Source organism: Balearica regulorum, chromosome 12 (assembly GCF_011004875.1).
Source record: "Balearica regulorum gibbericeps isolate bBalReg1 chromosome 12, bBalReg1.pri, whole genome shotgun sequence".
Classification (NCBI taxonomy): Eukaryota; Metazoa; Chordata; class Aves; order Gruiformes; family Gruidae; genus Balearica; species Balearica regulorum.
Window position 1 is genome coordinate 6767072 of NC_046195.1, and position 13077 is coordinate 6780148.

At 36.7% G+C, this 13077-nt stretch overlaps 1 protein-coding gene across 3 annotated transcripts in view; it reads right to left on the minus strand.

Moving 5' to 3' along the window:
- The window catches only part of ENTREP2 (endosomal transmembrane epsin interactor 2), a 130179-nt gene that overhangs the window by 15951 nt on the left and 101151 nt on the right, over nt 1–13077 (minus strand). For 2 of the 3 annotated variants that reach the window (XM_075764241.1, XM_075764243.1), the window contains 4 exons: nt 12072–12179; nt 5207–5224; nt 2373–2533; nt 1623–1758 (listed from right to left, as the gene is read on the minus strand). In XM_075764241.1, the coding sequence (XP_075620356.1) occupies nt 1623–1758; nt 2373–2533; nt 5207–5224; nt 12072–12179 (423 nt within the window). The remainder of the gene's footprint in view (nt 1–1622; nt 1759–2372; nt 2534–5206; nt 5225–12071; nt 12180–13077) is intronic. The other variant, XM_075764242.1, reaches the window with a different exon arrangement.

Consider the following 13077-nt stretch of genomic DNA (forward strand, 5'->3'; position numbering starts at 1 on the left):
TTGTCGTTCCAGTTGAGGTTTCCCTCAATGTGAGAAAAATTACTAGCAGTTATTATTTGGGGAAATGCAAAGTACTCCCCTCTGTCATGTGCATGCAATTTGGCAACCTGAACACACGTATTTCCACAGTACACTATTAATAACTGATAAACGATATCTAGAATGTTTGATTGAATGAGTTTTTATGGAAGCCTGCAAGAAATCAGTTTCTAAAAGCAACTTTAAGTATTTTTCCATCTGTGACAGCTGATTCAATTATCACAAATCACTTCAAGCAAAACTTTGCTCAAATTAGCTTTGGCTGTGCATTGTAATTCTACTTTCAGTTGGGTTGACATTGTACAGTGAAAACTAAGGCAAAAAGTGTAATATAAGTATTTGTCTGAAGTATACTGGATCCCTTCTCAAAGTTCAGAATACAAGTGTTACGCACTCTCAGGAGTAACTGTTTCTGCCACATGGCACAGAAGCTATTAAAACTGTAACAGTCAAAAGTATAAATAATAAAGAATTACTCATTGCTATTTCACAGCAAGAACATGTCCCTACCCTTGTATCATTCAAATCTCTGGTCTGTATGGTTTCTTATCAGCTAATGTAACACTGAAGTAGGAATCAGTTTCTAGCACTTTGGTGCCTGATAGCAGCCTCCTTATGGAGGCTGTATCTTACAACTACTAAAGCATAAATTTCGCACCGAGTTCAAGGCATCCTGTCAAGACTAGAGCACACCATTATAAGAACCTAGACTGTTACCGGATGCTCCCAGCACTTTTCCAGAACATGATCTGAAATCTGACATAATTGGGGGACTGCAAATGTGTATTTTTAACTTTGTTAATCTGAGGTTATTTACAGAGAATTTTGTTAGGAATTTTTAAGTACATGTTCTACCTACACATAGAGCTTAAAATGGGAATTTGTAATTATCTTGGCTCAGATCGCACACAGAGCAAAACGGAATGTCCCATTAGGTCTATGCTATATACATACATACACAAACATACAGAAGTTATTAGCCTTACAAGTCACTAGACACACAGTTATTTTTTTCCTTATTAAATCTACACTGTTGTATCGCGCGCCAACTAAAAGTAGTATATTAAAGTGAGGCAAATCCACTATCACCAGTAGTTGGAATAAAAAATATTTTAGAACTGTAGGGGTTTTTAAGAAAATAAACCTGCTTCCTAATCAAGATTTCTTATTACCTATAGAAATTAAGGAGGGTAATTTCATTTTAAACCAGCATTATTCTTTTCAAATAAGGAAAACCACTGTGCTTTGGTGATGCCAAGCCATTCTTCTAGGGTTTTGTTACTGATAATCCAGTATCATACAACTTTTTTAACAGGTAACAGCTGAAATATTACTACTTGTGTAAACACTGGCCCAACCATGCACAAGAACATAAGGAGAATACACATTAAGTAAAATTTGTTAAAGCTTTTGAAAGAAATGATCTGAAAAATATGTTTAGAGAATATAAATATGTACTAATGGTTGTTCCCCCAAAGTACCATTAACTCCTAAATTATTTTAGATCATTGAATTTATCTAAAATTGTTTCGCATCATGACACTTTGAAGACTATGTAAAGAATTGCCTTTGGCTTTCCTTACCTGACTGGCAGGCGTCTCTCCAATCACTGCCTCATAAGGAGGGGGAAGCTCAGTTGGATACAACATTCCTGGGCTGTTAATGGTTACTTCATACAAAGCACTGAACGGGGAATGAGGAAAGTCCAAATGGAGACCTCTGATTAAAAACACAAACATGCAAACTTAATTATTAAGAAATTGCTTTGGATTTATTTGGTGTACTACTACCTACACCAGAGTGATGTAGAGCATTCTCTGAATTCAGAGCCAATATACTAGAAAGAATTATATTGAAGAAATGTATCAGACAACCAAAAAGGAAGCCCTCATTCACTGGGTAGCTTTAAAAATTGTATTTCATTTTGGATGCCAGCCATCTCTGCTAGCCCATTTTGCAGTCATGAATGTTCTTCACTACTCCACAATAATACACATCAACTCCATGGATTTCCTTAGAAAATTAAATCTCATATTCAAGTGTATAATGTTAACACCTGTGAAAGGCTTACCTTTAAGTTGATCTCTGCATTAAGTTCAGATATTGTTAGCCTTGTCTTAGCTAAGTTCAATCACTTCTCTATTACAGCAGTGCTTTAACACAAATATTTCCAGGTGCATTCTAACAAGTTTGCAAAAAAATGTACGTAATCTCTCTGGAAAAGAAGCGCCTAATCTAAATGAAGGACACTACTTGGCTTCGTATTCTTTGAAAGAGCTTCACAGTATGTAGCTCAGAACTATGCAATGACTGGAACTACAGGAAAGAATCACCTCTGTGCCTCTGTCACTGGTGTGCAGGTATATTCTGGTGGGTAGTAGGGTGGAGGCGGTATTGGTGGTATGAACTCATCAAAATCCAAGGTTTGATGCAGGATAGTTCCATGTGGAGTCATGCAGTCAGGATTGGTAGAATGTGGCCTCTGTGGCAGAAACTGAAAATGAAGAAGTCAAGTTCCTTCAGATGGTACAAACATCATCACCAATAAGAAAAATTTTAATAAGAAGTCAGTATTAGCAACCCTGCCCAATACCCTTAATTTCATTAATACCCATACTGAAATGAAAGAGACACTTCTGGAAGCATAAGAATACTTGAGATCAGTGAGGAGTGAGAGACAAATTGCCAAAATATAACACAAGGTTTTAGTAAAGACACAGAGAGGCTTGTGCCTCAAAGTCAGTCACTCTTAGGAAGTACAACATAAGACGTTTGAAATTAAATAGCTTTTCAAGAAATACTTCTACCTTGTAATACAATTTTATTATAGCACTACATAATCAGCTGTATTTTAATAACTGATGAACAACAGATACAACTACTAAAATAACTATTCGCATGTTTTTGTTTCCAATCTGAAGTGCCTTGTGCTTATAGAGAAAAAAGCCCAAATAACCCCACCCTCCAAAAACAACCCAAATAAAACAAACTAGAAGCAAGCTACCACATATTCATTAAATTTTGAATAAGACAGCTACGAATATTCCACCTATTTTTCACTTCCAAAAAAAGGGCCATTCATAACTATTGCTTATTACTTTTGTAACATATAATATTCTTAATAGCCATTTGTGGTTTGGTGATACAGACACCGCACACTTAAATGTGGTATAAATGTTTTAAATACTGGTATGAAAGTAAGAAAAACATTTATTCCATATAAACATCTCAAAACCAAAAAAGAAAAGAACTACACTGAATAATAAAAAGTCGTAATACTGAGAACTACTGTCAACATTTGTGGCAGGAACCTAATCAGCTTCTTAGCATAGTAGTGGTATCAAGAAGCCATTCTGATACCTTCGATATCAGCAACACTGTAACCTAACAAGCCTTCTAGAAAAGGCTTAAACTACTTCAAGGTCAAATAGGGACCATTCTGCACCTCACGTGGAACCTAGCCACCTTGATCTGGCTTTATATGGTCCCCATAGATAAAAAAGGATCAAAAGACAATCCAAAACCACAGAAGAATTCTTTCTTCTCAAGGCAAGCTTCTGCTGTCATATCACTTTTCTTGGATCAGTAGATGACTTGGTCTGGCCTTTTAAAACAAGTGAGCTACGAAAATTTGGCTCAAGGCATATTTCTTTTTTTTATACTGGAACAAGAGAATATATGTCTTTGTACTGTTGTCTCATTACACTATTATTTGTTTAAATCCATGACAAAGACTTAAGAAGCAGTGAAATAAAAGGGAAAATGCTTATGTTAGGAGATCCAGGAAATAGAAAGTAAATTACCTTCATTTTTAAAGTCACAGTTTTAAATTTTTCATTTTTTCAAATTTAACCTGGTGCAGTTATGCTCAATTTACATTACATAGAAATTATATTGGTCTTTGGTATTTAAAAGGTTGAGTTACATCTTAATTGTGCTAAACACACTCTATGTATGATGTTTCAAAGGTCAAAGCTGTAATAATGCAACACAACAGAGGGTCAGGAGGACCAATTTCAATTGTTTGTGAAAATGAACTATTAGTTGCATACTAATCGGCTATCTAGAGATATTTTCACAAGTAATTATTAAATAATCTCCTCTGCAGAATATGTTATATCATTATATCTTACAGCCAATCAGTGATTTGCAGCCACTGTAGTCTATGGATTGTACAGGAACAAAAGGCATGACATCTACTTGATGTACTCTTCACCACACAAAATGTCTGATGCTTTTAAGCACCGTCTTTCATATGAGATGTGATGCTGTTATCCTGAGTACTATCAGACATTTCTACAGGTTTGCCTTACAGAATGCAACTACATTTTTGCAGTCATTCGGTCTAAATTCGCCTGATCTTTCAACAGCCATTTCCCAAACTGTAACATTACGTTACTACTAACGGTTAAACACTTAAATATCTGCCTTAAGTGATACAATCATCAGCAATCATCAGTCTGCTACCATCCCAAATACACTGAAGAATCTTTTAGGAAAAAAGGAAACAAGACAAACTTCAACTTAGTGACTTAAAGACATATAAAAATTTATTGTAACAAAGACAAGTATCTGTATACTTTGGCTCATGCTTTGTATCCTACTTGATCCCACCCAACTCAGGACTATGCTGATTTTCCTAGTAGAGTTGATAATTTGGGTCATTTTTACAGTCTGGAAACTAAACAACCTTCTTTTACAACTTTCCTTAGCTTCTCCCAGGCTATTTCCATATACTGCGAAGGAACCCAAGCTTTGGTTTGCACCAGAGAACATGTAGCTCCATCCCTTCAGTTCTCGAGTTCTCTAGACCCTGTTTCATTCAGCCATATATAGGGAGCAATACTTTTAAACACTCCTCAGAACAAGGCAATTAAACACACAGGACTTTTACAGTGAGTGAACTATCAGCGTACATTTTGTGGGATGTGACAGAAGGGAAAGGTTTTAGATAGGGTAGAAGAGCCTGTGGTTCAAGAAGGAAAGGACCTAATGTTTAGATGCAATTCGGTTTACCAGTAGAATCATTTGCATCCCATTCAAGAACGTTTACTGTGAATACAAATCATGGCAATGAATTCCGTGTGACCAACGCTGAAAATGAGTGGCAAAACGGACATGAAAGATGCACGTATTTGGGGGTGTGTGTTTACAAACAACAGTTTACCTGTGTGATATCATCCTGCTGGAAGGCACAGAAATTAAATTGAAAAAGGCTGTAAGAGGGACACTAGCAGGTAATGAAACAATAGCAAATATAAGGGATTATCACAAAGAACAGGCATCTTTGAGAAAACAATCACAAAGATATTAAGTGGGAATTAAATCATATCTTATTCCATACTACCCTATCTACTAATCTCTACTAGCCTGCAAAAGTATATTCTTCCTACAGTAAAATGTAATTTTAAAATCTTTAATGGTTAGTCTCAAATGGTGAAGGCTGGCAGGGGCTCAGCAAAGACTTAAATACAAAGTCCATAGGTAAGAGAAAGCGAGAAAACACAAACAGCTGACAAAGCTGGACAAGGTGGAGGAACACTGACAAATGCTTTCACAAGGAAACACACATTTTTGGTATTAGAAGACAGTTATTACTAAATAATCAGTATCAAAATGTTGATGGCAAGTAGGATAGACAACACCACGAACTGCCAATCCAAAAATGGGGGTGGCCTGTTTGGTGACAAGTATAAACAAAATCAAATTGCATTCAATGTCATTTCAAAAACTGCAGCTCACTCTATGAAACAACTCACAAAGCAGGTCTCCCAGCCAGGCTTTTGGGATTAAACCAATGGCCACTGCAGAGGCAATGGATAGAAATGGTTGCAGAAAAGGATGAACAGCACCACTGGTAAACACTGTAAATAGCCAACGCTGTTAAAAGCTTTGCGTAACTTTATAGCTATCAATAGGTATTTTGAACATAATTACTAGGCATAAATGGATATCCCGTGGCTCTGGAAATCCCAAATACTCAACCATTTCTCTTGACCACCTGGAGCCATTGGATGCTGGGAGCTTTCAGAAATCCAAAAGGCAATGAAATACAGATCTAGAATTCATGCTCTTTTAGGAAAGAGTCAACCTTATGTTTGAAGCTTGGCATTCAAACTATTATACACAGGCAGGTTTTTTCTCATCCTTGGACTAACGATGGCCTTACTTTAGTCTGTGGAATGTGTCTGATACCTAACAGGCATTATACATAGATCAGTGCGTGTGCTAAATGGATGTGCAACACAGTGCACACATTGCACACAGAATTTTGCGTGTTTTAATTGGGCATGCCTACCTGACAGAGTTGAACAGCCTGATTGAAACAGCCCTCACCATTATTTCATACTGAGGAGTATTTGATTTGTTATTTGGTTTGAAGTTACGAGGGAAGAATAAAACAAGCTATCTGGTTGCAGCAGGGTAAACAAGGAAGCTGTACAACGCTCTGGGTTTGTACCCACTTCTTGGACCTGAATTCAATACAGGAGTTAGCCATGGCACCAGCAGGAAGTTGTTAGCAAGAAGAGAATGAGACACAGAAACGTCAGAAGCACACCACTTCCAGTGGGAGCGAGGAGATAAAAGTTTTCTGAAAATGCAGTTATGCTCAAGTCCATGCACCGAAGTACTGAGAACTCCACACAGCCAGTGGTGTAGGGCTGGATGCCAGCGACCTTCTCAGGAAGCTTAGAACCTGTAGCGAGACACATATGCTGTCACTTCCCAGTGAAGGCGGCAGTGCTTTGTAGAACAACAGAACTCTTCTCTCAGTTTTTCACTCTTCAAGGTGAAAAAACCACCTTTAGATAGATATGAATAAGATTGTAAAACTCACTTTCCTTTTTTCCTGTCAGACCACATTTCCAGCTCTTCACTGAGAGGTCATCTAAAAGTTGGTCACTGAAGTGGCCGGAATGATTGGAGTTTATTATTAATGTTCTGATTATTTTGAGTATATTGAAGTAACAGCTGATGGAGGGATCTCAATTAAGGAACTGAAGAAACAGCAAATGAGGACTATAAATGTAAATCTAATTAAACAGTTACCCCATGTGATACAATGCAGCGAGTCCTTCTACCTGAGAGACTAACAACTCTTTATCAGTATTTCCAGGTATGGGACATCCCTACTAAACATCAAAAAAAGGATACCCTCTATTCTACGTGTTCTGCAGCTGATCAGCACTATTGACTCCATGTAAACGACAGTGCTGGGATTCACTGCTTGGCAACTATGACATATCTAAACCAATAATCGCCATACATCAGTACGTGACTAGTGCTCCAAGGGAATCTTCTTATCTAGAGTATTTCTCATATATGCATACAATTACTGCCTTCCATATCACATTTAATAAATTTACTATGTAGCTTTGAAATGAGTCCTTTGGAGACTCCAGGGCTCATTATCCTCATTTCTGTCTCTATATGTCATTTATAAAAATCTCCTAATTCTTGGGAATGGGAAATAAAAAAAATTAATTGCATCTAATTAAATATTGGCATGTTATCAACAGTAAAAGCTCTTTGCAATATACATGGGTCTATAATTCTGTCTTCAATTAACTGTCCTCCTCCTGGACAGGTTGAATTTTTCCTTTTCTGAAACACTGGAATCAATACCTCCTGGAGGGAAACGTAGATACTAATCGTCTGCAAGAACAGAAAGATCATGGCTGACACTTCTAATTCGACCCTGGTCTTAAAGGCAAATGGCAACACAGAAGATATCTTGATAAGGAAAACACAGATTCACATTTTTCTGCTCTATTGTTTCCATTTGCTGCTCCTATAACCATCACAAGCCATTAGCTCTGTAGTCTCAGAGGGACTAGTCTGTGACACTACATCTTTCTTGAAGTACTGACCATATTTTAAATAGTGGTAAATATGAAATAGTCTTATTCTACCAAGAAAATGTGAAATGGAAAATGGTACATTTTCCAAAAATGTCAAAAGCTTGCCTACACCAGAGGTTTCTATGTTACCTTTTTATTTGTGGTGGGGTGAGGGGAATATTTATCCAACCACAGGATGGTTTAGGATGTTTCTACGGATGTACATCATTTGCAGTGCGTATTTCTACAAAGGACTGTCAGCTGGGCTTCACAATACCTTTAAGTGAGCTTTGTGTCAAAAAAATGCAATATTTAATATTGTTAACTATTGTTAATTATTATCAATAATATTTTTATATAATTAGGTTAAATAATAAAAACTGTGTAATAATTCAGATCAGTTCTCACTTAATGTGAAGCTTCATCCTGAAGTTTTTTATTACTATTTCACAGGGATAAGGGGTTAAAACAATGCCAGCAAGATATTATCCTCATGCAGGGGTGCTTTATTTGAGGTGTTTGAATAAACAACTACAGCCTATTAAGTTAATGACATGCTGAATTATCATTATGGCTGATGAAAACAGTAATTAAATGTTACAGCTTGCATGTGTCACCATTACCTTATTTCCTTTAGAAAGTAACAGATTGTTTTAGATTTGACATAACATGAAGAACAGTTACTAACAGTGATGGTGATAAAATCAGAATACACTGAATGGTACTTCTAGAATAAGTACTGTATACACGTATTTGGAGTGGAAGAAGGACTGGAATAGGTGTACTTCATGCTTTTATCTGGGCCACAGTGGGGGTAAATTCTATTTCTTTGTTTAATTCAGGCAGCTACCTTTGGAAGAAAACAGAGTGAATTGTTGCAGTAGCCATTCATCAGACAAGATGCAAGCTGAATGAACAAATGAAATAACATGGAAGTGACAGCCTGGTTACTAAGAGATGTTTCTTCACATTACAGAGCCTTGATATAATCTGATTTGATTCACATTTATCTGCTGGAAGGATGTGTACACAGAAAAACAAATCCGGGAAGCCCTGTAATAGAGTGCAGCCTTAAACTGTCCAGTGAAACACATCACAAATGCTATTTCAGTCTTTAATTATGGTATCACTTACTCTTGCAGCTTTAGTGCCACTGGTAAATTATTTTTTTCTCCTGAGCAACTGTGTATACTTAACAGGGTGAGAAAGATTAAAGGGAGGTAAAAAATTTGGGGTACTTTCTGAAACAGTAAACTCAAAGAAAGAGCAACCTAGGAAAATATGTTTTCCCGTCCCATACGACAGCACAAAAGTAAAAACTAAAGCAAATTGAAATATAATGCAATAAAAATAGTTTGCAGTATTTTTTCCTTAATGCTTGAAACCGAATGTTTTTTTGGTGGGATTACTTTTAATAAAAAGCTCCCCTTCGAACTTATTGGAAAATTTAAGCTGTGCTTACTGCTGGGGAGCTTGTGTTTATATTTTTAGGGCATTTTTACTAAAAGATAGGTACATCAGAAGGCAGCAGTTTCCAATAAAATACTGTCAGCTTGCTTTTACAAATCAGATACTGCATGCAAAAGTTAGCAAGAAAGTGGATACCCATGAAATATTGTTGCAGATTTTCTTGAGTCTGTATATCAGCTCAGTGTCGCTAGGCAATAAAGCCTGAAGCACACAGAACAGCTTCACACCAGCAGAAAACTTGAAAATATTTTGAAATTTGAAAAAAATTACCATCCTGATTAATTTCTGAGACAAGAACACTAACACAGCACATGAATCACAAAACTGATGACCTAATGAGAACCTAATGATGTCCGAGGAGGACCTTTCCTATTGCACAGTGCTTTTGCTGGCTAGGACTTGTATTTTTATGACTCCTCTTCCTATAGAAGAGCCTACATAGCTCTTGAATACTGTAACAACAGAGTAAAAGAATCAGCACGATAATTAAAATCTAAGAGGAGTGGGTATGTCTTGCTGCTGCTATCTTAAACTTCCAGGATGGTACAAGCCTGCTAAGAGGAGATGCATACCTCAGTGAAAAGGAAAAGGAAAAAGCGCAAATCAAGCATTAACATGGAAGCAAGAAGGAAGTAAATCAGATTTCTGGGTGCAGTGGAGCAAAAAGGAACTGCAGATTGTGGGACAACAGACTGAAAATAGTGAAAGAAAAAGAAATCTTCAGGTCAGAGTTCAGCTAGTCTAAGTCAGCGTAGCCCCAGGGAAGTTACGCTCACTTAGGCCTGGTAGGAATCTGGCTCAGCAACCTGAAAAAAGAAAAGGAAAAACTTAAGAACAAACAAGACTGGGATTGAGCAGAAAGAAAGATGTAGTTTTCTTCTGTGGGGAGGTAAGAAAATTCTCGTCAATGGAGCTGAAAGGGTGGGAGAACAGACGACTGAGCAGGAAGACAGAAAGCTGGAAGCACAAAGCACAGGAAGCAAAAAGAAATGGACATAATGACAGCATGGCCAGGTGGTAAAGAAAGAATTTTAGGGAAGTGAAGAATGAAGTGGCACCAGGAAAAATTATGTGCTTTTAAGGTATTTGACTTCCTATTGAAATTACTGCTTCTTGCACATGCCTGTCAGAAGCACTTTAATACTGTTCTTGGTTCATTGTCATCTACACATTTTTATTCCTCTTACACTGCTAAATACCATAAAATTAAGTGTAAGTTAAGATTCCTGGAATATATATGGTTACACTTCTAGATCACTGCTACCATTGGTACGCTAGACAGACAGATCTTTCCAGGTGTGATGATCACATCATCTCTCTGTCATCACTGCAAGGTGAAAAAGATCATTACTCAATGGGCATTCTTGCAACAACCATCAGGAGGGGGGTTAGAGAAGGAGTGTATGAAAAGAAAGAGTACCCACAGTATGATAAAAATCCTTTAACATGTAAAATAGAATGTGTCATCAGCTAAAATTATTATTTTTGTCAATTCTGTTTGACATCCAAAACAAAGTTATATAATAAGCACTGTTTACAAGCCTCTACAAGCACGCACAAAATGGATAGAGTGTTATATGAAAAAATGCATTTATGTACCATTTGTAGGCATTATGTAGACATATGTGCCTAACACATTATATCTGATACCATGTGAAGTAAACACCAGGTCGCAGACTGAAGATAATCTTTAAGAACCCAGTGATAGGAACACTTGTCTAGAAAGGACAGCCTTACAGTAATTCATGCACTTGAACTCAATTCAATATCCATAGCAGCTAGTGTATTTTTATTTATTTATTTTTAAATCAACCACATGCCTGCACGGCAGGTTATACAACATTTCGCTGTTGTGTAAATGGTTTGCAGCTAACTTGCTGGGCCAGTATTCTATCTATGCAAACTTAAAATATGAGACAAGTGGTATTAGGTTTGTGTGCTTGCCCTCTCCTATTAAACAGAGGACGATTGCCTAGATTAGCCAGTAATAGAGTCGGGTTGGAAACAGTATACCTGGCCTGCAAAATAGAAAGGATTTTAATTTTTGCTTTTTTGTTTTGACATTACATTTAAACCTTGAGAATTGCAGCGCTCATTTGGGATAGGAAAGCTGTCTTTGTCCAACCAAAACAAGACAGTATCCTGTAATGCAGCTGGTTATGCAGAAGACTAATGATCCTTTCCCCTCTTGTTTTAAACACAAGTGCTACTCTGAAGCTCAACATGTTTTCCTTATGAAAACACTGTTATGGACACAGGGCTGTGAAAAGTTCCGGTTTTGATCTCGTTGTTCTCATACTCCGTAGTCGTCATAGCAGAAAAGTAGCGAAAAACAGTATCTCAAAGCTAAGTAATTGCTCTGGATAGTGTGGACACTGAAGATAATAAACATGCAATGACAACATTTGACATGCATATATAACTGAATCTTGTTAATAACCTTGTTAACAAAAATAACACACTCCCAGTTGCAAAATCCTGATTATAACTCTCTAATACAACATGTAAACATTTTAAACACAGCAGCTATTCCTACTGCATACATCTGTATGCTATATTTATATAGATGCATGCAGGTAAAAAAAATACACACATGTTCTAACACTACACAAAGACACACAAATAGTTTATAAGCAAAGAGTAGGTACAAATGAGTATACACAGATAAGGACAATGTGTTACGTTGGACAATATCCTATGTTGTCAGTGAAACATACTCACCATTTGCAGAAGATCAGAAGAAACCATCTGCATGCAACACATTGCTGTTGCCAAAGCACAGACAATGGTGGAGATGATATTGAGAGCGCACACACTGAACAACAGGTCCTGTGAAAAGACATGCATCAGAATACCATCTCTTATCTGAGGGACACAAAGGACAGGAAGTATTTTTAGCAATTTGATAATAAACACTGTCAACTGCTATCAATTGATATGGTCCAATTAACTGTGTAGAACCCATTCAGCTCGTCACAATTTTTTTAAAGCAGTCTGCAAAGGGACAATTACAGAAACAAACATCTTCCTTTCCCCATTTCTCACAATACATTCGTCGTTAGAGATTTCCTCAGAAATATTGATATTTCAAGTTTTCCAGTTCCCTGAAAGAAAAGACAAATTACTGCTTTCACAGTGGACTCCAAGCTACAGCTATCACAAGAAACACGCTTCCAATTATAAAACAAAAAAACCAAAAGCCCATAGAAATTACATTGCTTTCAGTAGTTGAAATCTGCAACTTAGGGCTGCGTGTTAAAAGATTCAATGGAAACTCTAGTATGAAACAGAGAATTTTATCCTGTATTAGACACTCTATGCACTTGAAACATTTTAAATATGAGAGAAAAGCAGTGATCACATGCAGGCATTTTGCCTTGTGCTGATGAAATAAATACATATGGACACATTGTTTTCAAAAGAAAACCCCAAAACATTTAAAATAGAACGTATTTGTTTACTATGTAGAATAAAAGAAATACTTGAATTAAAACTGAAACATTTTTATAGCAAAGTTATAATTAAAAAAAGGCATCCATCTCTTCCAATCACTGGATTTTTATTTACTTTCCCAACAGCCAGTGAAAAGGAACACTGATTTAGCATGCTGGCAACATTTCAAAACTACTACAATCCTTCTACAGCAATTGCATACCTGTTGTACTTGTGACAATTATGTGGCTTAGTATTCTGAACAGCCAGTAAAAGTACTTGAGAAAAAGCATCA